The sequence below is a fragment of the Pecten maximus genome, chromosome 10, assembly GCF_902652985.1.
Source record: "Pecten maximus chromosome 10, xPecMax1.1, whole genome shotgun sequence".
Taxonomy (NCBI): domain Eukaryota; kingdom Metazoa; phylum Mollusca; class Bivalvia; order Pectinida; family Pectinidae; genus Pecten; species Pecten maximus.
Window position 1 is genome coordinate 4,339,625 of NC_047024.1, and position 25,592 is coordinate 4,365,216.

Sequence of the window (25,592 nt, forward strand, 5' to 3'; positions counted from 1 at the left end):
GAGTCCTCCTTTAATTCCATGGCCATGTATGTACCTGTGTCACAGGTAATTATATAGGTAATTATTGGACGGATAATGAGATCCGTAATTATGACGAAATATGTGATAACGAGTTTATACAGCCCACGTAAGTATCACCGATCTCCTCTGGTATTACAAGTTCATTAACCCGCCACCATACGACAATACAACATACATATTGATGTGTTATATCGGAATATTCAAAATATATTTAATCTATTTTTGTTCAAAACAAAATTTTGGTTAAGGGGACTTTGAAATGCCCTCGGAGAAAATACCCGACTTTACTTACACACATGTACATGGATAATTATGTTTATTCTCGTATTATAGTGTAGTTGATAAAATACCGGACATACTCATAAACATTTCTATGCACGGGAACTAATGAGCTTTGTGAATTTGACAAGCTAGGCTAATTCATCATACCAACAAAATTAAATATAGCATAGAACTTAAAAGAAAAGCATTAGATCTTTCGAAATAGTATCCGGATAATTCACATTAATCAATATTTAATAGTATTTGTCGTCAGAAATCACAGCTACTTTAATCCTGTTAAAGCTTTCTGATAGTACTGTATTGCCGTTCTGTTTTTGACGTTGATATGTTGTCAAGTGTATACAAACTTACACGACAATCAGTAAGTCGTGAGTTGTAGATAGTCTCTTCGTTGGATCGTTTATATCAATAACAGCTGTGGAGAGGAAAGTTCCGACAGGAGAATAGTAGGTTCTACGGTCATTATATGACGGGACATGATAGTTCGCCACACTATTATAATAGAGTAATTGAATTGGCAGTCTTACAGTACACTAGGGGTAGATTAGTGGTATGGGATGGGTTTACTTTGTTCAACTTGAAATGGTTATCGATCAAATTATCTCCCCCTGGAAACATGCTCACCTATGGGAATGATCTATAGTGAGGATTTCCCAGCCTACCTGTCACATGACCTCTGCTCTCAATCGACAGAAAGGGGAAATAATTTCTTGATCGACAGAAAGGGGAAATAGTTTCTCAATCGACAGAAAGGCGAAATAGTTTCTTAATCGACAGAAAGGGGAAACAGTTTTTTCTCATCTGCTGGTCCAAAAGTTTTCGGATCATATGTCTCTGATTCCCACGCGACTCATGCGCGTGAAAGGTCGCGTGACCCTGTAATGTGTAAGTTAGGTAGCGCTGCAGGGTATCAATAGAAGTGACGATTGTCCCCTATTGATGTCAGGACGAGTTTACGATTCAGCTGATTAAATAAGTGTTTGAGACTAGGTTCTTTTAAATCTCCATTTCCAGCATTGTACCACCTCATAATTATAGGTTTGTGTTGTATACCAAGTTATACCGACCGACACACACCTATAGCTTTACAATTAGAACATTTTCAATGAAGCCATTCTTTCAATTATTATATTTTTTTTTGAAATTAATACAACGTTTTGTTGTATTCGACACGATTTGTGAGAAATAAATATCGGGTTTTGATAATTGATGTGTGATTGTTATATAGGCTGAGCCAGTTACTTAATGCACTAGATTGGTATTGTCTGATTGACAGACAGTTTACTAATTCTCTGTGACGTGGTGTTCCTATTTCTTCCTTCCCATCATACATTTTTGTATTTCAAAGTTAAATATTTAACATACAACACATACCCCCAATGATTTCTGACAGAGTACCTGTATACTGTTGTAGTACCGAGGATAATTTACTCTACATGTGCACGCTTGATATACATACCCAGGTAACAGTTGACCTACTTGTGTGGACTTACGACAAAAGCTTTTTGTATGTTTACTTACTATAAATGGTTTGCCAATACGCGATATCGTCACCAATCAATCCAGTAAAAAGGAAATAACTCAAGCCCAAAAATCATCAAAAATAGTAACGATAATAATGAGTTGTCAATGAACTGTCTATAGAAAGGTCAATGGAGACGTCGTCATATGACCTTAATTGTCCCGAGAGTCATCGTTATATTACATGTATTGTCTCGAGATACGTCGTCATATGACTGTAGTTGTCTCGAGAAACGTCATATGACCATCGTTGTCCTTAGAGACGTCGTCATATGACCATCGTTGTCCTTAGAGACGTCGTCATATGAACTGGACTGTTCCGAGAGAGGTGGTCATTTAGCCTGAATTGCTGGTCAGGAGAGACGTTGTTATGTAACATTGGCTGATCCGAGAAACGTCGTCATATAAGTCACCTTGAGAGACGTGGTCATGTGACCTTGGTTGTCCCGAGGAATATGGTTATATGACCTTGACTGGTCCGAGAAGCATTGTAATATGACCTTGACTGGTCCGAGAGACATTATCACTAATACTTTGAATTGCCCGATAGCGTGTAGACTTTTAATATTGAGTAGGGGTGATATAGGTAAACAAGTGACCGAGCGGACTAACGACGTCGTTCCTGTAGTCCTAGTTAGGATTTGATTACCATATCAGTGTTGTACAGGTATGGGTGGTCTCACTGTGACGGTAAATAGGACCGAGGGTCTCTACCTGTCCTGACTAACGACGTCGTTCCTGTAGTCCTAGTTAGGATCTGGTTACCAAATCAGTGTTGTACAGGTATGGGTGGTCTCACTGTGGCGGTAAATAGGACCGAGGGTCTCTACCTGTCCTGACTAACGACGTCGTTCCTGTAGTCCTAGTTAGGATCTGGTTACCAAATCAGTGTTGTACAGGTATGGGTGGTCTCACTGTGGCGGTAAATAGGACCGAGGGTCTCTACCTGTCCTGACTAACGACGTCGTTCCTGTAGTCCTAGTTAGGATTTGATTACCATATCAGTGTTGTACAGGTATGGGTGGTCTCACTGTGGCGGTAAATAGGACCGAGGATCTCTACCTGTCCTGACTAACGATGTCGTTCCTGTGGTCCTAGTTATGATTTGATTACCATTGCAGTGTTGTACAGGCGTTAGTGGTCTCACTGTGGCGGTAAATAGGACCGAGGGTCTCTACCTGTCCTGACTAACGATGTCGTTCCTGTAGTCCTAATTAGGATTTGATTACCATATCAGTGTTGTACAGGTATGGGTGGTCTCACTGTGGCGGTAAATAGGACCGAGGGTCTCTACCTGTCCTGACTAACGACGTCGTTCCTGTAGTCCTAGTTAGGATTTGATTACCAAATCAGTGTTGTACAGGTATGGGTGGTCTCACTGTGGCGGTAAATAGGACCGAGGGTCTCTACCTGTCCTGACTAACGATGTCGTTCCTGTAGTCCTAATTAGGATTTGATGGCCATATCAGTGTTGTACAGGCGTTAGTGGTCTCACTGTGGCGGTAGATAGGACCGAGGGTCGACCTATCTGACCAGACAACCACCCACCGCATTCAACCAAATCTACGTGTATATATATTATCTTACTTTTTCTTAACTCTTTAAACAAAGAAAAATATCTACGTGTACATGGCGTAAGTTTCCCTTTTATTTATTGGTATATGTATACTTACTGTATAATACATCTACATTCCAATCTATTTTATACATAGCAAATCGTTGTATCGTAAAATTCGCTGGGCCGAGATACATATTTGGTTGTCTGATATTTTAAATTAGTCATGTACTATATAAAACTTATTTCAAAAGCGATGTGGACCTAAGAATATATTTACGACCGTACACCTTAGCGATCATAAATTCGGTTTTTTCACTTCTTTTCGAGCGTAGAATTTATACTAAAAATACATCAATCATAGTTTATGAATGTGGAGCATGTTGTCATGATACTAGTTTTTAATTATACATTATTCGTTTAGAAATTGAAAAGAAAAAAAAATATGCTGTTTTCCTGTATCTTACATGACCTCGAGTTATTTCCCTTCTAACGTAATATGATTAAATTCTATATTATGGAGGTTGCCTCCCTTGATACACAGCATCCAATTAACGTTGATAACTTGAAGTCTAAAGAGAAACACAGCCAGAAGATCTCTATATTAATGTACCGGAATTATTCGAAATATTTAAAAAAAAAAAAAAATGCATCATTTGATTACTTGTATATAAACTACCAGTTAAGATATACATACTTCTTCTGGACAACATACGTCAGTATTAAAAGGTTTTTGTTTTTTTTTTTTAGGCTGAAAATAAAGAAAGCTCAAAGCAGTTTTTTTCCTATTCCATTTTATTTTATCAATTATTTTTTTTATTTTCTTAATCATTTTTAGTAAACTTTCTTTACTGAGAATAGAACCCTGTTTAGCAAAACTCATCTTCCACAAGTTCCTCTAAAAGTGTTCATCAATTTCATCATTTATCCAAACACTATCCCACTAGTGAAAATTAAAAAAGTTATCAATGTCCGTTTGTGAAATAGGTATTGATGTAAGAGTTACGTCCCCTTAGGCTTAACTGAGTGAACGAAAACAGCAGCTTACCATTTACTACAATTTTATATTCATATAATAATCTCCCTATTGTGCTGCCCCAGAAATGTTATTGTGTCGTAAAAAGAACAGGTGTTACGCAGAAAGAATTGATGTGTCGTATATATTGTAGGTGTAAGTAACCAGGAATTGATGTGTCGTATATATTGTAGGTGTTAGTCACCAGGAATTGATGTGTCGTATATATTGTAGGTGGTTGTCACCAGGAATTGATGAGTCGTATATATTGTAGGTGGTAGTCACCAGGAATTGATGTGTCGTATATATTGTAGGTGGTAGTCACCAGGAATTGATGTGTCGTTCATATTGTAGGTGTAAGTAACCAGGAATTGATGTGTCGTATATATTGTAGGTGTTAGTCACCAGGAATTGATGTGTCGTATATATTGTAGGTGGTTGTCACCAGGAATTGATGAGTCGTATATATTGTAGGTGGTAGTCACCAGGAATTGATGTGTCGTATATATTGTAGGTGGTAGTCACCAGGAATTGATGTGTCGTTCATATTGTAGGTGTAAGTAACCAGGAATTGATGTGTCGTATATATTGTAGGTGTTAGTCACCAGGAATTGATGTGTCGTATATATTGTAGGTGTTAGTCACCAGGAATTGATGTGTCGTATATATTGTAGCTGTTAGTTACCTGGAATTGATGTGTCGTATATATTGTAGATGGTTGTCACCAGGAATTGATGTGTCGTATATATTGTAGGTGTTAGTCACCAGGAATTGATGTGTCGTATGTATTGTAGATGGTTGTCACCAGGAATTGATGTGTCGTATATATTGTAGGTGTTAGTTGCCAGGAATTGATGTGTCGTATGTATTGTAGATGGTTGTCACCAGGAATTGATGTGTCGTATATATTGTAGGTGTTAGTTGCCAGGAATTGATGTGTCGTATGTATTGTAGGTGTTAGTTACCAGGAATTGATGTGTCGTATGTATTGTAGGTGTTAGTCACCAGGAATTGATGTGTCGTATATATTGTAGGTGGTTGTCACCAGGAATTGATGTGTCGTATATATTGTAGGTGTTAGTCACTAGGGATTGATGTGTCGTATATATTGTAGGTGTTAGTTACCTAGAATTGATGTGCCACGTGGTGAAATAAATAGAGGATATTGAAGGGTTTCCCATTTAATATAACATATATTTCACGAGTATGACAGAATATGGATATTTTAACGAGTGCAAAGCAAGCACGCGTGAAAAATATCGAAATATCCGTCATGCGAGTGAAATATATGTTATATTTAACGGGAAACCATTCAATTTTCTTCTTATTGCATTTCTTATACTTAAAAACAAAATTGAAAACATCGAAAAATTAATAGTGTCAAAAAGAGCGGGAATCAGTAATGACGTCATCTCTTTGTGACGTTACTCCACGTCAATTTGACGGCGCCATTTTGAAAGGACTGATCAGCACAATTTAATCGTTTTCTACTGTTATCGGAGAGTCTGTGCATGAATAGCTAACGTCAAGTGAGTATTTTGTCAAAACTAGTCAGAATATATCAGAAATACAGCAAAATAAGAAATTTATCTATCTCCGCTTCGACTGGAAAAATCAGCAAGTTTCAACGAGGTGAATACAAAGGTAAGCGCTGATTGGTCAAAAACGGAAAACTTATATTCACTGCAAAACTTATATTTTCACTGCAAAATCTTATTTTTTCACTGCAAAATCTTATATTTTCACTGCAAAATCTTATATTTTCACTGCTCATCGCTGCAGTGAAAATATAAGTTTTATTAGTTTGATATATTTTCACTGCAGCGATGAGCAGTGAAATATAAGATTTTGCAGTGAAAATATATGCTTTTCGTTTTTGAGCAATCAGAGCGAACCTTTGTATTCACCTCGTTGAAACTTGCCGATTTATCCAATCGAGCGAAGATAGATAAATTGGTTATTTTGTTGTATTTCTGAAATAATCAGACTAGTTTTTGAAAAAAATACTCACTTGACGTTAACTATTCATGCACAGATTCTCCGATAACAGCAGAAACGCTTGATCAGTCCTTTCAAAATGGCGTCGTAAAGTTGACGTGGAGTAACGTCACAAAGAGATGACGTTATGAATTATGTTACTGATTCCCGCACTTTTTGACACAATTTTAAAATTCTTGGATGTTTTTAATTTTGTTTTGAAGCATATAAAATTAAATAAAAGAAAATTCAATGGTTTCCCGTTTAATATAACATAACGGGAAACCATTACATATCCTCTATATACGTCACACTCCCAATCCACAGACTATTGTTGCTTCTGGTAAAATACACTAATCTGACTTGTAGGGTCAAGCTTTGAGTTCAAACATCTCGCGGTACTAAGTCCTTCAGTGACAGATAACATGGGATCGATATGAAGCGTGTTCAGTCCCTCGAGCTAGTCTTACCCTCAATGTCTCCGTGTTAATGACACCTGTTATAGCTTCCTATCTCTCCGAGAACTTCCTTAGCACACTTCAAACTCACCATAAAGTGCAGCGTCAAATATCGGGGCTTTGGGTTTGATGTGAGGATGTCGGAACTCCCATTGATCGATCGGAGAGCCTGTCGAAGTAAAATTAACTCCGTTATATAGAGCTATTGAAATGGGGCTGTCTTGTTTAAAAACAAAATAAACAAAGTTTAACTTTCTAGTTTTTAACTAGGATTTTTCGTTTGAAATTTGTATTGACCTCACTTAGGTGGATGCATTTTAATGTCACTTTAACCTTATAAGGTGTATGTGAGTGTAATGATAGCTGAGATAGTTGTAAGCTGCTGGTGTTTCTGGCGCCGTAGATCGTGAGTTGGAGCCCCTACCAGGTACTAGTTATAGAACTGTCTTTATATATAAAACGCTTAATTGGAGAATATTCTATAAATGGATCTAAAATGGTATAAATATATTTCTTTTGAAATGCATACATTGGATAGATTCATTGGAACTCCCACATTTTTACTTCCACCTGATTAAGTTTGAAGACTCGTTTGTATCCAGGGTTACCAGGGTTACCAGGGTTACCAGGACACTTGCTATTTCCGTCAATGTCCAATGTAATATACCATATGGATATCAATTTAGTAACCAGAGGTCATGTTTTATTCGATATAAGACAACCGGAAGTCCTGTATCAAACTATTACACTACTGTTATTCCACAGTTTAGGTAATCATCGTATTAAATAAGGACTGAGTGATACTGAAATATGAACACCAGTTGATGTACCGTATGTACATTGTATATTTAAGCACTGAACTGCTTTCAGTTGGAAGTTATGAGCTGATGAATGCCAACTAAACAAAAGCAAAAGATTTGTATAGACTAAATCCAGGAAATTTGCTCCTACGATGAATGAACAAATTGTTATCGTCAAAGACGGAACAGCCTTTACAATAGCCATCTTTCGTTATCGCCGACGTGACAATTATGACGTCTCTATAATAATGACGTCATAATAATGATTTGGAAGTTATGGACTCGTAACCTTCAAGTGAGCTTGGTAAAGTTATATAGTGGGACTGCAGTGTAAATGTAAATATCTGTGCAGTGAACTGCTTTCAGTTGGAAGTCATGGGCTGATGAATGCCAACTGGACAAAGGCAAATTCAACATGAAGCGCGTTGAATTTGTCTTTGTCCAATTGGCATTCATCAGCCCATGACTTCCAAATGAAAGCAGTTCAATGCTTACATTTACATTTGACAACGATTTTTAAAGACTATATCCAGGAATTTTGCTCCGACGGTAATGCTTTTCAACAGCCATCTTTCGTTATCGCCGACGTGACAATTATGACGTCATTTTAATAATGACGTCATAATAAAGATTTGGAAGTTATGGACTCGTAACCTTAACAAGTGAGCTTGGTAAAGTTATATAGTGGGGCTGCAGTGTAAATGTAAATATTAAATGTTACACACAGTATTTGTGTGCGTTGCCAGGGAAGAGGAGATGACCAGTAAATCTCTGGGGTAGGTGTATGCTTTATAAGTGGAGGACAGGTTAGTTTATCAGCCCATAAACACCGATAGAGTACTTGACATGAACAAGGAAATGGCTGTCGGTATATCTCCAAACTTAACCCGTGAATCATCCTGTTTGAACAGAGATCGTTTTAATGAAAACACGCCGTCCTAGTCGAGGGTCTGCTCTAGACGTCGCCACAGTAGAGTAATGTACGTACTTGACAGTTTACTACTTGGTAGTAGATCATTCGCCGGGACGTTTTTATATCAATTCACTTTATTGCACCCTTTTTCTATTTTGTCAGTTAATAGTGTCGCTCTAGATTTGTCACCCGTATGTCGGGTACTGAGACAATCATACGTCCTTTCCGTTTGTCGTTGGTATTCAGTATGTACCTTATAGATGAATGTTATAGACTCTCCACAACCTTAATCTATGGTTCAGTTTTAAGTAATGTGACTGGGGACGTTCTCCCGCCGTCGTTAGTATGGTGTGACAGGGTTGGTTCGCCCGCCGTCGTCAGTATGGTGTGACAGGGTTGGTTCGCCCGCCGTCGTCAGTATGATGTGACAGGGTTGGTTCGCCCGCTGTCGTGACTTTGATGTGACAGGGTTGGTTCGCCCGCTGTCGTGACTTTGATGTGACAGGGTTGGTTCGCCCGCCGTCGTCAGTATCATGTGACAGGGTTGGCTCGCCCGCCATATCACGTGACATGGTTGGTTCGCCCGCCGTCGTCAGTATGGTGTGACTGGGTTGGTTCGCCCGCCGTCGTTAGTATGATGCGACTGGGTTGGTTCGCCCGCCGTCGTTAGTATGATGTGACTGGGTTGGTTCGCCCGCCGTCGTTAGTATGATGCGGCAGGGTTATCTCGCCCGCCGTCGTTAGTATCATGTGACAGGGTTCGCTCGCCCGCCGTCGTCAGTATCATGTGACAGGGTTGGTTCGCCCGCCGTCGTCAGTATCATGTGACAGGGTTGGTTCGCCCGCCGTCGTTAGTATCATGTGACAGGGTTGGTTCGCCCGCCGTCGTTAGAGTATCATGTGACAGGTTGATGTGTCCAGATAAGATGTTTCGGTGTGATAGCAGTGTATTCGAGTGGCCAAGTCATCTATAAAGGGATTATGTTGTTTAAATCAGCACGACGAAACATTGAATTGTTTGGTTTAAATTATGAAACGTTGAAAACAGCACCACGTCATCATTTTACACCAAAATAAATATGCTGGTTTGGCTCAGAAAACACTTCCAATGCACAGACTTCCTGTGAAAATAATTGCAACGACCTCTGTAATCACATTTTCCTTCCTTCTTTCTAATTGCTCCTCCTCCTCCTCCTCCTCCTCCTCCTCCTCCTCGCATTAGCCATCTCGTCTCCACACCGTGCCCTACATTCCTAAAGCAAGGTAGATATCCACACTAACTCATAAGGAGTCCGTGACATCTTGTATTAAACTCGAAAACACTTTCTTACTTAAACATGTCATTTATCATACCATGAATGCATTCCTATATATACATGTATGTTTAACACGGTACCATATTGACATGTAGTGACATTTGATTTCAGAGGTCCTCACCTCAGCTGCTCCCACAGTTATATATAAGTGTATGTCACTTGTCGGTAAGGGAAGAGCGCTAACTCTGACCCACCTAACCCTACGGACCCGACAGGACCCTGTCAGAACGCTCTCTAATTAGTACTCCGCGTGACACCTCGATCACTAAAGTCAATCGGGATATATATATGGAGCCGGAGACGTGCCAACCACGGGTACCAACCAGGGGTACCAACCAGGGGTACCAACCAGGGATACCGACCAGGGGTGCCAACCAGGGGTACCGACCAGGGGTGCCGACCAGGGGTACCGACCAGGGGTACCAACCAGGGGTGCCAACCAGGGGTACCAACCAGGGGTGCCAACCAGGGGTACCAACCAGGGGTACCGACCAGGGATACCGACCAGGGGTGCCAACCAGGGGTACCGACCAGGGGTACCAACCAGGGGTGCCAACCAGGGGTACCAACCAGGGGTACCAACCAGGGGTGCCAACCAGGGGTACCAACTAGGGGTACCAACCAGGGGTACCGACCAGGGGTGCCAACCAGGGGTACCGACCAGGGGTACCAACCAGGGGTGCCAACCAGGGGTACCAACCAGGGGTACCAACCAGGGGTGCCAACCAGGGCTACCGACGAGGGGTACCGACCAGGTGTACCAACCAGGGCCAACAGGGGTACCAACTAGAGAAACCTGAACTAGTTCAGAGAGGATACAACTTATTTATGATATAGTACCAATATAGAATGGAATCCTTACATAAATGTCCGTTATTGCTACACGATGAGGTTTCTATCCTGTAGAACGTTGGTGTTTGGCTATGTTGAGATTCCATTGTTCCATAAGATTCCGCAACACCTCTATCCCAACAATGCTTCCCTCTACATGATTGGTCTATGTTTAGATTTTTTGGTTGGTAAAGAGTTTGTTGGTTTTCATAATGAGCGTGAAGGGTCTTCCATTCACAGGGTAAATAAGCAAACAATTTATTTAGTAAAAGTAATTAAAATGGACCGGTCTATATACTATCACCGGTCGACTTAGCAAACAAGACTCAAGTCGACCACGGTAGCATAGCAATATACCTCTACCGACGTAAGGACAGCAACATTTTACTGAATTAACCCAGACAATGGAAATGTTATTACGGCAGCTGAGATGTTGTTTCACGACAGCTGATCTAATACAAACCCACCACATACCTATTGTACGTCTAGATGGGGTGTTCTATCACAGCCGTCAGCGCTATCCTTCTCAATAATACAACTTCATTATGTTTATAATATCTTCTAAATATCTTAATATCAGAGGTTGGTGCCTTAAAATCCCTTTAAATAAGATCACGGTTAGAAAACTTGTACCTGAGGTGTGGATTGAGTGTGACTGATAAAGGACAGCATTACCATAGATTAACTCCAGCGTGAACAGGTGTAAACAGCCGTATATATATACAGGTATCGGATGGAGCTGTGTAGTAGTATGATGGTTTATGGAAGCAATAATCACTCGATAATAATAATGTAAAATGAATTTCTGACGGAACAATGAATGTACCGCGTTATTGCTGGAGAGCATGCAAACCTGACGGGGAGGTCCGCGTTCACCCCATACCTACAATACTACCTACATAGAGGGGAGATCGGCTGGATGGTTAACAGTTACCCGGTAACATTCTACATCTGGAAAATACAGACGGACTGGATGATAAATAGTGAATGTACCCGGTTAAGTGCTACATCTGGAAAATACAGACGGACTAGATGGTAAATAGTGAATGTACCCGGTTAAGTGCTACATCTGGAAAATACAGACGGACTAGATGGTAAATAGTGAATGTACCCGGTTAAGTGCTACATCTGGAAACTACACAGTACGAAGAACGATAAAGAGAAGGCGACTTTTCCTACTCCGGGAAGCCCTCTCTGCTTGAGAGTGGTTCCCGACAAGGGCTGTTGGACACACTTCCTAAAGTGGATCAATTCGGACTGGTTTCGTTGTTCCGACGTGTCTGTGTTGATGTTATTGACAAATGACATGCAAGTCAGCTAATATTGGATTGCATACTTAGGGTATTTACTGAACACTTCGATTATCCTGCAATTTTGATTTAATCTGTTGTGTTTTCCTTTTGCGCTTTATAGAGGTGAAACGGAGTATCGCAATCAGCCAAGGGATCTAATATGTGGCTTGTGGGTAGTGGAGTGGCATTAATACAACTATATATACATTTGGGTGGAGACAGAACTTCACTGTTTAGAAGTAATAAATCCATCTATAACGGGTCAGACTAACCCACAACTTCCCAGTATGTGACCGCACGTGTTTGCACGCTCATGCTGTCAATACGCATACACGAATAGTGAAATAGGTGTTGTTTTCACCTTGATAGATAGGGGGGAAAAGGGCCAAATAGTTGTTTGGGATTATTTTGACTTTGTATGTGGATGTATATGCTGTAAGCTTTAAGGAGTGACACGACATCGCTTGATAGAATTCCATTGTCTAGTATATGAATGTGATTGCGTCATGGAAGCGGATCTACCCGAAATTAAGATGTGAAAACATCAGACAAATTGTTGTGTACTGAATTCAGAATATGGTTTATGGATCCATGCCATATGTATTGTTGGCACCGAAATACCTTTTAGGTTTCCTGTGATGTGAACATATCCATGTGTTGTAGCCTGTTATAAGGTAATACGACGGGGTTAATACTACCAATAGAGGTAAAGTGCTTCCTTAATGCCCGATTCGAACACATTTAGTGGAAGTTACTATCGGAAAAATTCAATCAAGCTGTATCCATTCCGGTGTCCCGGCGAAGGGCCACAATGACGGGTTCTGTAACATTTACTGAGTACCTCCATTGATTAATGTGCCACACATTACCGTTCATAATCAGTATCCGCTCAGCTTTTGTCCTGATACAGCACCAACCCAGAATCTGTAACCTGAAGGCCGACTCATCCTCTTTGTCTCATTAGGCGAACACCTGTTAATTGGTATTAGCCGTGTGGATCCATAGTGTACTATCGGACGGGTATTCTGTACATATTGACAGTTAGCCTCAGTCAGTTATAACCCCATTGTTTGAACAGTCCTCGACATATTTTCAGGATGTGGGTAAAAATAGATAAAGTGTTCCTAAGTAGTGTAGAGTTGCCATCAGGCGGGTAATACCTGCCAGCTCGGGGACACGTTTTCCTGGAGATAACTCTCGACGTCGCAGGATACCTGTGGGGGTGAGATACCTGATAGGTGTGAACATTTAATGCCAGACGTGGTACGAAGGAGGAAGACGATGGCTAATGAACACGATAAAGGGATAGACGTAGCCTGTCACGGAAAGGAACTTTGGTAATGTGTTAAACTGTGAACCGTGTCATATAAATGTCAAGCTTCCTCTGAGCTAGCTACATCAGTCGACAAGAGGTAAGGATCCTTACTGACTACTAACAGGGATGGCTGACGAGTTTCCAGACTTCGTGAAAGTGCGGTGTAGATACCGACTGACGACATTTGTTTCCTCCGATTTCGACAGCAAGACCAAATCTAAGGTAACGATCTATTCTATGTCGCCAAGGTAACCATACTTATTCTGTGTCGCCAAGGTAACCAAACTTTTTCTGTGTCGCCAAGATAACCATACTTAATCTGTGTCGCCAAGGTAACCATACTTATTCTGTGTCCCCAAGGTAACCATACTTATTCTGTGTCGCCAAGGTAACCATACTTATTCTGTGTCGCCAAGGTAACCATACACGTTTTGTCTAACCAAGAAAACCATGCACATTTCTGTGTTATCAAGGTTACCAAACAGTCATGTTGTGTGTCACCAAGGTAGCCATTCATATTTTGAGTCACCAAGATAACCGTATATATTCTTTGTCACCAAGGTAACCGTACCTATTCTGTCTGACCAAGGTAACCATACATATTCTGTCTGACCAAGGTAACCATACATATTCTGTCTGACCAAGGTAACCATACATAGTATGTCATTAAGGTAGCCATACCTTTTTTCTGGGGGTTAAAAACATTTCGCGGTCTTATTTGTAATTTGAATCACGCGTAGAAAGTTTCACAGGAAGCTATTTTCAGCATGAGTATTACTCTGTATCACACGAGATCTCGTCAGGTCACATGACCGCGGTCTATAGCATTTCCCCATTTCCTGGAAGGTTCCTCTTCTGTCCACTCCACGTACTCTATGTGGGTCTCACTGCCGTGTCTCTATATTCTTTACGTATTATTATGTTCCCACTAATAATTGCGTTTAATGTTTGAGATCAAATCACGGATCACGTGTTTTGAAACACAAACTGACATTTCACATGGTAAGCCTGAGTGATGATCTACCTTTGAAGTTGGACTATATTTACATAACGTGTTAAAGATAATCCCAGTATTTAAAACACTGCACATCGACCTTGCACTATACGTGTGCTGTACGTGTGAAGTGTGGCCCGTGTAAACACACTGTGTACACACGGTATTCTGACGTGTTGACACGATGTCTCCATGTTAATCAATTAGTCATATAATGTACATGATATACCTAGTTTCGTCCAACGGAAAATATTTTCATCTGAAAAAAAAAATTCCGTTAACTAATGCCATATATACATTGGAGTAATAGGTAAGGCGGTGCCCTTCATATGACTAGACCTGTTGACATTCAATCTCCATGGAAATCAAATCAAGTTAGAGAACTACAAAGAGGATATATAGAGACATATGCATGTAATTCATTTTCGAAATTATTCAGAAACTCTGATGTTTGTCCATAAATAAATACTGATCTATCAAAGTCGAGAATCATTATATCGTAAAAAGTTTATGATTTCATCAATTTAGAGGTATTATTTCTAGGGAACAAATCCAAACAAGTAAAATTGGCCTTGCGTAATGTAATGTTGTCCGGTACCAAGGTGTTTTATTTTATATATAGCATTAGTTATAGAAGGATAAGAGAGGGAAGCTAGCAATTTATTGTCCTTGTATGGGAAATTATTAAGCCGAGGAAAACAATTTAAGTGTCTTTTTCCTGAGAATCCAGTCGGAAAGTGATTTAATGTATTGTCGTTTGTAAAAAGCTGTCGTCTACCTCTGAAACAACGCCCGGGAAATCGGTCGTGGAGTGGTCACGTCTAGAGATCCTTTATTCTACTTGTTTTGTATACCATTACAAACCCGTAACATTGATAAACGTCATGCTAAAACGTAAGTTGCGGAAACTATTGAGATCCATATCTACTCTGTCTAGATCTGATGAAGGGTCAAGGTCGAGCTCGGCTCACCTCCCAGCTACTGACTCGGTCCTTTCCGGACATCTCATAAGATGACATTAATATTTAGGTAGGAAAGAAGATAGGAATTCATCGAAAGGTTAAATGTCTAACAAGTATACAAATGCTGTGAAGTATAGCCTTGTAATTTGAGTTTTGTTCCTGGGAAATATCTTCTGGGATATAGCTTTAGGGAAATATCTTCTGGGATATAGCTTTAGGGAACTATCTTCTGGGATATAGCTTTAGGGAAATAGCTTCTGGGATATAGCTTTAGGGAAATATCTTCTGGGATATAGCTTTAGGGAAATAGCTTCTGGGATATAGCTTTAAGGAAATAGCTTCTGGGATATAGCTTGAGGGAAATATCTTCTGGGATATAGCTTTAGGGAAATATCTTCTGGGATATAGCTTTAGGGAAATATCTTTTGTGATATAGCTTTAAGGAAATATCTTCTGGGATATAGCTTGAGGGAAATAGCTTCTGTGATATAGCTTTAAGGAAATAGCTTCTGGGATATAGCTTTAGGGAAATATCTTCTGGGAAATAGCTTAAGGGAAATATCTTCTGGGATAAAGCTTAAGGGAAATATCTTCTGGGGGTATAGTTTTAGTGAAGTAGTTTAGTGAAAATAGCTAAAGGGACATAGCTTCAGGGAAATAGCTTTAGGGACATAGCTTTAGGGACATAGCTTCTGGCACATAGCTTCTATCATATCCTTATAAGCGTATTACTTTTATATAGGACTATGTACTGTAGCCCTCTAAAGGTTAGTATAGTGTGATGTTCACGAGTACCAAAGTCAGGATTGTTAAGGAACTGTACGTAGCATGTAGTCATTCTCCAGAGTATCCTCTTACAGTATGACTACATCATGTATTAGGAAGACATACACTTTGGGATACAGAAATATTATTGATAAAGGTGGGTTTTAAACGATGATTTTGATATCAACCTTAGTGTTTGACATACTCAGTATTTTTATAGAACAGTATATCTTGCTGTATGTTAGAGTAAACACAGAGAAGCCTCTGTTCACCAGTGTGGCCCCGATATGGGGAAATAATATCAACCTATATAGATCGCATTGCTGTATTGCGTGATAACAGGTTGTAATACAACGGCTCCATTCAGGAATCACTTCCAAAACTGAAAGGAGAGAAAATAATTACGTTACATGGTTTGTAAGTGAACATGTAGACCGTGCAGGTCAAATCTTATGATCTGAAACCCATTCTGTGTATTTATTGGTCCCGGAACTGTTCCAAATACCTCTGTTGGTGTGTCGTCTAAGTAACAACGGTATAGAATTTCAGGAAACAAAAATAAACATGAAATATGTCTATAGCAGGTGGTACAGGTGTCATCTTTCCCGACTTATGATTAGTTTTTGGAATATTTCAGTCATCTATCCCGACTTATCATTAGTTTTTAGGATATTTCAGTCATCTTTCCCGACTTATGATTAGTTTTTGGGATATTTCAGTCATCTTTCCCGACTTATGATTAGTTTTTGGGATATTTCAGTGTGAACAACGTTAAATGGCGTGACACCATGTGGTATTTATTGATTTCTCTGTCAGAACAACGTTAAATGGCGTGACACCATGTGGTATTTATTGATTTCTCTGTCAGAACAACGTTAAATGGCGTGACACCATGTGGTATTTATTGATTTCTCTGTCAGAACAACGTTAAATGGCGTGACACCATGTGGTATTTATTGATTTCTCTGTCAGAGTAGAAATGACGTATACAACTCGCGATGAGGGGTATTAAAACCAACCTCCACTAACTCAACAAAAATTAAACGAGAACACATTATGAAACTTCATATAGGTATAATCTAAAAACACGAGAACACGTGTACAGGAGTTCCGAAAGGGTGAGCGTCTTTTGTTTCATCGCTGACTGTATGGTTTCTGACTGTATGATTTCTATGACTGTATGATTTCTATGGCTGTATGATTTCTATGACAGTGTGATTTCTATGATAGTATGATTTCTATGTCTGTATGATTTCTATGACTGTGTGATTTCTATGATAGTATGATTTCTATGACAGTGTGATTTCTATGACTGTGTGATTTCTATGATAGTATGATTTCTATGTCTGTATGATTTCTATGACAGTGTGATTTATATGATAGTATGATTTATATGATAGTATGATTTCTATGAATGTATGATTTCTATGATAGTATGATTTCTATGATTGTATGATTTCTATGACTATGATTTCTATGACTGTATGATTTCTATGACTATATGATTTCTATGACAGTGTGATTTATATGACAGTGTGATTTCTATGATAGTATGATTTCTATGTCTGTATGATTTCTATGACTGTGTGATTTCTATGATAGTATGATTTATATGATAGTATGATTTCTATGTCTGTATGATTTCTATGTCTGTATGATTTCTATGACTGTATGATTTCTATGGCTGTATGATTTCTATGACAGTGTGATTTCTATGATTGTATGATTTCTATGACTGTATGATTTCTATGAATGTATGATTTCTATGACAGTGTGATTTATATGATAGTATGATTTCTATGACTGTATGATTTCTATGAATGTATGATTTCTATGATAGTATGATTTCTATGATTGTATGATTTCTATGACTGTATGATTTCTATGACTGTATGATTTCTATGACTGTATGATTTCTATGAATGTATGATTTCTATGACTGTATGATTTCTATGATTGTATGATTTCTATGATAGTATGATTTCTATGATTGTATGATTTCTATGTCTGTATGATTTCTATGAATGTATGATTTCTATGATAGTATGATTTCTATGATTGTATGATTTCTATGACTGTATGATTTCTATGAATGTATGATTTCTATGACTGTATGATTTCTATGACTGTATGATTTCTATGATTGTATGATTTCTATGACTGTATGATTTCTATGACTGTATGATTTCTATGACTGTATGGTTTCCATGACTATGATTTCTATGATAGTATGATTTCTATGGCTGTATGATTTCTATGACTGTATGATTTATATGATAGTATGATTTATATGATAGTATGATGTATATGATAGTATGATTTCTATGATTGTATGATTACTATGATTGTATGATTTCTATGACTGTATGATTTCTATGACTGTATGATTTCTATGATAGTATGATTTCTATGATTGTATGATTTCTATGATAGTATGATTTCTGTGATAGTATGATTTCTATGATAGTATGATTTCTATGATTGTATGATTACTATGATTGTATGATTTCTATGACTGTATGATTTCTATGACTGTATGATTTCTATGACAGTATGATTTCTATGATAGTATGATTTCTATGACTATGATTTCTATGACAGTGTGATTTCTATGATTGTATGATTACTATGATTGTATGATTTCTATGACTGTATGATTTCTATGACAGTATGATTTCTATGACTGTATGATTTCTATACTAATTGTACTTCTGCCGCACTCACAAAAACGACCTTCTGCTATAGATCACCTCCATCATTTGTAAAGTACATGTAACTCAGCCATTGATATTAATGAAATGCAGCGGTTTTAAATAAAATCTATAATTAGCTGTGAGATATGCCAATAAATGGTTATGTTATAACCATGTTTATGACAGTGCTGTACACGCCCTGATGAGAAATCGTTTTAATGTATACTGTTGTATATTCTATTTCCTCCAAATCAATATACAGACTGTCTATCCAGACATAAGTTAACGTAGATCGTCCATTCATAGACGTCCGGTATAATGTTGGTCAGTGAAAGGTCAGCTAGATCTGTCACGCCAAATAAGGCCACGTCACGCGAACAGAAATATACTATCGGAAACAGCAGGGTATTTTTTTTTTGTTCTAGTCTCTGTTTTAATCTGTTGGAAATACATAAAAAGATGACTGTATAAAGAAAGTATGCGATTTTTTCCCGGTTGAATACGAAATATTTCATCGTATGTGAGAGCTTGAACTTTAATAAATGAATATGTCATATTGTTATATTGTTTATGGATAATTGTATCGGGAAAGGGCTTTATATAAGTTGCATAACTTGTGCCCAATCCCTTTCTATATTTAAGTTACAAATAAAAATAAGTTTAATTTTTAAAAAATCACTTGTGTGAGGATGACTTATTTAACCTTTATATCAAATGTAAACTATATCATTCACACATTTATAATAATTCTACAGAACGTTCACCTGAATATGTCTATTGGGCAATCTTTAGGTTGTGGATACAAGTGCTGCTCCAATTGGTCAATAATAGAAATGCCGCTCCGATAGGTCAATATTAGAAACTACTGCTTCAAAGCGCCGGTCTGATTGGTCAATAATAGCATGCGCCTCTCTAATTGGTTAATAATGGGAAGTTATATCTTCACTTTGTATATGTTCACTACAGTAAGTGACTGCATCAGTTTCATGAAATATAAAATTACCGGCGAATATGCATTTAGATGAAAATACTGATAACGCGAAATTTTTTTTTTTACTAAAGCTTATGGAATAGGCAGTTTAGGTACAAACAGTGACTATCAACTTGTATGTAAAATTGCAGTTCTAAAATCAGTAAATACAGGGCAACATATTACCATGGAGACCGACGAAAGAGCAACATGTTTACAGGTCCACATGTGTTGTGTCAACTTTTAATATTTAAATAATGACGCAGAAGAAAAACACAATGCTGTTTTAGTCAGTAGATATAGGTAAACAATGTTATTGGTTTACATAAACAATACAGGTACATATTTTCTCTGTGGTTTTGGTATTGAAGTAAGTCATAAATAGGACTATTGTGAACTATTTATAACTGGCATCTCAGTGCGTTACAACAATATAGTACCTATACACGGAATCGGGAGAGGAAACCAAAACCTGTACGATTACAGTAATATAATGGAGTACCGCCGGTCGACACGGTCCGAGATTTGGAGTCAACAAGGTGCGGACACAAAACATGTCTGTGTATATTATTTACATATTTACAAATACGTATGTTAGTGTACAGTATGACCAACAAGCCTAGTGACTAGGAACAAATCCAATCTAACATATTCATTATTTTCAAAACAAAAACAAAATATAAAAATGAAAAATGATTTTTGAAGAATAATAGTGTCATTCGTTTTTGTGTCTACTGTAAACCTTTGTTACCTCTCACAGCTTCACCTTATCACGATGTTTATTTCGTTTTTGTGTCTACTGTAAACCTTTGATACCACTCACTGCTCCACCTCACCACGATGTTTATTTCGTTTTTGTGTCTACTGTAAACCTTTGATACCACTCACTGCTCCACCTTACCACGATGTTTATTTCGTTTTTGTGTCTACTGTAAAACCTTTGATACCACTCACTGCTCCACCTCACCACGATGTTTATTTAGTTTTTGTGTCTACTGTAAACCTTTGATACCACTCACAGATTCACCTCACCACGATGTTTATTTCGTTTTTGTGTCTACTGTAAACCTTTGATACCACTCACTGCTCCACCTCACCACGATGTTTATTTCGTTTTTGTGTCTACTGTAAACCTTTGATACCACTCACTGCTCCACCTTACCACGATGTTTATTTCGTTTTTGTGTCTACTGTAAAACCTTTGATACCACTCACTGCTCTACCTCACCACGATGTTTATTTCGTTTTTGTGTCTACTGTAAACCTTTGATACCACTCACAGATTCACCTTACCACGATGATTATTTCGTTTTTGTGTCTACTGTAAACCTTTGATACCACTCACAGATTCACCTTATCACGATGTTTTTATGTCCAGATGATTTGATATGAACGACTTGTTATACCAATTTCCGTGACTGATGTGGACTGCTGACACGACGGCTTAAAGAGAAAGTTTATGGTCTTCTCACCCTCTTGTAGAGTAATCGTGTACTTCATTATACGACATGAAATCAGACATGTTTGATGATTGTTGATATGTCTAGTGATTTCGTCGTCACCATCCCTCTCCTCATCCTCGTTATCATTCTCCGCCTAGTGATTTCGTCGTCACCATCCCTCTCCTCATCCTCGTTATCATTCTCCGCCTAGTGATTTCGTCGTCACCATCCCTCTCCTCATTCTCGTTATCATTCTCCGCCTAGTGATTTCGTCGTCACCATCCCTCTCCTCATTCTCGTGATCATTCTCCGCCTAGTGATTTCGTCGTCACCATCCCTCTCCTCATTCTCGTGATCATTCTCCGCCTAGTGATTTCGTCGTCACCATCCCTCTCCTCATTCTCGTGATCATTCTCCGCCTAGTGATTTCGTCGTCACCATCCCTCTCCTCATTCTCGTGATCATTCTCCGCCTAGTGACTTCGTCGTCACCATCCCTCTCCTCATTCTCTTTATCATTCTCCGCCTAGTGATTTCGTCGTCACCATCCCTCTCCTCATTCTCGTTATCATTCTCCGCCTAGTGATTTCGTCGTCACCATCCCTCTCCTCATTCACGTTATCATTCTCCGCCTAGTGACTTCGTCGTCACCATCCCTCTCCTCATTCTCGTTATCATTCTCCGCCTAGTGATTTCGTCGTCACCATCCCTCTCCTCATTCTCGTTATCATTCTCCGCCTAGTGATTTCGTCGTCACCATCCCTCTCCTCATTCTCGTGATCATTCTCCGCCTAGTGACTTCGTCGTCACCATCCCTCTCCTCATTCTCTTTATCATTCTCCGCCTAGTGATTTCGTCGTCACCATCCCTCTCCTCATTCTCGTGATCATTCTCCGCCTAGTGATTTCGTCGTCACCATCCCTCTCCTCATTCACGTTATCATTCTCCGCCTAGTGATTTCGTCGTCACCATCCCTCTCCTCATTCTCGTTATCATTCTCCGCCTAGTGACTTCGTCGTCACCATCCCTCTCCTCATTCTCGTTATCATTCTCCGCCTAGTGATTTCGTCGTCACCATCCCTCTCCTCTTTCTCGTTTTTATTCTCACTCTCATTTGAGATTGTGACCTAACCAAGATTTGACCTAGATTTGTATGACGGGTGCCGTCGACGAGGCAGAAGGCGCTGACTCTCCCGGAACACCTGGTCGTACATGTATTTTTGCCATCTTTTGTTGATTTTGCGTTAGAATTACGTTTTACTGAATATTGTACTGAAAAAGATTATTACTCGTCATTGGGTATCATCAAAGAAGGTTGGATACAAATATTGATTTTGTCGATTTTATAGCATGTATCGTCCAATCCGTTAAGGAGTGATGTCACTCGTAGTTATTTCTAACATGTTTAAAACATCACTAGTTTGACTGTGTTTGGGTTGCTAAATGATACCGGGTGAATACTCTCGTTAAGGTATCACACCAGCTCTGGTCGCCATTGTACTTAGACTCTAGTGTGTTGATAAAGTAAATATCATGCAGACATACTGGCCAACGTTTATTAATTAAACAATCTATCAACACAGCGGACCAATATTGACACACCATTATTGTAAATCCTTTCTTTAGGAATGTCAAGGTCACGTACATTCATAATCTTGACATGAAACTGTCTAATTATTTCTTTCGCAAAATTAATTTCAGCGCATTGAACACAACGTGCCATTTATACACAAGACACGTTAGAGATTAAAGTCCAGATCCAACATATCGACGGTTAAACTGTCGGGGTGAGTTATATTATTCTATCTCAATCTATCATCGATCATCTGTCAATACGTTAGCATTTATTCCTTGGGTTTCTGTGTATACTTTATAAAATAGTAAAAAGTACGGCATTTATATAAATCTAATCCTCTGTGGGAGGGGTTACGGGCATGGATTATTTAATCCTACATACAGAATATAAATTTCATATTTTTGTTAATATAGATATATCTTTAATAAAATGCCTGTCAAGCCAACATTCGTGAAGAAAATATAAAGATGTGAAAGCTAAGGATATAACTGATGCCGACCAAGGAAGCACTTAACTCTATGCGTCATGCAGAGATAAGATGGATTTATGTTAAATATTCCCATTAGTATTAGGATAATAGAGATGAACAGCTTTCTCGTTAGCTGTTCCATAAGTACACAGGACTGTACAATAGAATGATATCGTACTGAAGCTCTTGAACGCAACATCAATGGTGACGAATGACGGAGAAGAGAAGAGAATGCAATAGTATATATTACAGTACCAGACGACGTAGATGTGAGGACGACGAAATCAAAGACCTTCGCCAACCAGAACAAGGAAGAAGTTAGTGAACCTCCACATAAACGGGACCAGGAAGAGGAGAGAAATATAGAGCCTCCACACAAACGAGACTAGGAAGAGGAGAGAATCATATAGAGCCTCCACACAAACGAGACTAGGAAGAGGAGAGAATCATATAGAGCCTCCACACAAACGGGACCAGGAAGAGGAGAGAATCATATAGAGCCTCCACATACACGGGATCAGGAAGAGGAGAGAAATACAGAGCCTCCACATACACGAGACTAGGAAGAGGAGAGAATCATATAGAGCCTCCACATAAACGGGACCAGGAAGAGGAGAGACAACAAAATAAAATGAGAAAAATATTAACCCGACAAAACACAGGACCAGCAACAATAGAGACAACAAAATAGAATGAGAAAAATACTGAACCCGACAAAATGAGGACCATTAGGACAGGATCTATTTTGAATGTTCGTTGTTCTCGTTTTCCCGATCACTAGAACCTCATATTTCACATATGACAATGCTGGCCGGATATTACATGCTGCTGGCTGGTTGGCAGTGTTGGAGTTTAATTGATAGGGCTGGCTTGTTTGAATACAGACTGTGTTTCTACACAAGATTGTTCTAAACAATTCGCAGTGTAAAGCGGAATTTATATTTGGAGTTTTATTAAAATGTATTTATCACTCAGCGTTCAATGTTTGTCGTACCACAATAGATTAACACAATGCACGTCAGCTGTATGGCTCCTTGTAGGAGTACTGGAGACGGTATTTAACAAAACATTACTTTTCGGCTATACATTACCCGTGTATATTAATGAAGTCGACCTTTCCGTGACATCAACAAGCTGGATTCAAACTATTGTTGATGAAAATTGAAATAAAGCTCACCATACACCGCCATTACGTATATATTTAAATATCTGTGGGGCTCCTATTCATGTACAAACATACTTGCTTTTAACGGAAATGAATAAGTGGCACTTGTAATTCAATAAAAATATAATTATGCACATATTTATGTCTTGAGAAAAGGCTTCAGCAGCATGTGAAAGCACGTTTATATACCCATAAACTTTTATATTAAATATAAATTATAGGTACGGGTTATATACGTGATGTGATATGAGCTTACAATTCCTATGATATATTGTCCTCTCGTCGATATGTACAGTCACACCCATAAAGTATATTGTAAGGTAATCTTGAATAAAACAATTTGTATGCATACTCGAGGATATATAACCGAGCTAAACGAAAAGGGAGGCAACCTCTTATTAATATATTTTCCGAAAGAGTTGAAACAACTCACACATAAATACATTTGTATTAACAAATTAAATTTAGAAGAAAAAACGTTAAAATGTTTGTTTTAAATGAGGTAAACAAATAGTGATGATACTTATCACATAATTTAACACAGAATCTAATCTATATTTTAATGAATGGTATTTGTTTAGTAACCTTTAAAATACTCAGGCACATCAAATATACAAATCGACACATTCCATACTGTAAATTGTATGTGGTTACGGGATTAATGGATTTACATGTCGCTATAATCTGTACCAAAATAAACATTCAGTTCAGTTCATTTATTCCGTAGACCTTTCGGCATGTAGCGTGTCTGTTATTGTATATACCATTTGTTGAGTGACTGTTGGGGTTTATAACTTGATTTTTTTGTAACTATTAATTCTAAGGTATTGAAATAATTTTATACGAAAATATGGAAGCTAGCATTAATGGGAACTGAATTTAGAAGTGTATTTATTGGTACGGAAGTTTTGATATGAATAATTATATTTGTATTGACCATATGAATCAAAGCTCTCCTTTGGAGCTCTATAGACTTGTGACAGGCCTATGACGTGTCCAGACGTGTCACAATAACACACGTTATATATATAGAGAGCTCATCAGCGAGACAGCCCTCCGGTTGTCCTTCAGAATGTGTGTACTTGTGGAAAACAGCGTTATACTCTTCATCGAACTTGATCAAAACCATGATTCTATTGGCTATCCAACTCTATCTACAGGAAATATCACCAAATGATTTTATTACACGACGGATGAAAAACGTGTGCTATAAATTTATAGGTTAAAGTGTTACTTAATTAACAGTGAAATTCAATTTCAT

General features: G+C 38.5%; 1 protein-coding gene across 1 annotated transcript in view; it reads left to right on the forward strand.

The window, feature by feature from the left end:
• Positions 1-11,702: 11,702 nt before the first annotated feature.
• LOC117335608 overlaps positions 11,703-25,592 on the forward strand; it is a 46,771-nt gene continuing 32,881 nt past the window's right edge. The window contains exon 1 of the mRNA XM_033895729.1: positions 11,703-13,518. Within this exon, the coding sequence (XP_033751620.1) occupies positions 13,423-13,518 (96 nt within the window). The 5' untranslated portion in view covers positions 11,703-13,422. The remainder of the gene's footprint in view (positions 13,519-25,592) is intronic.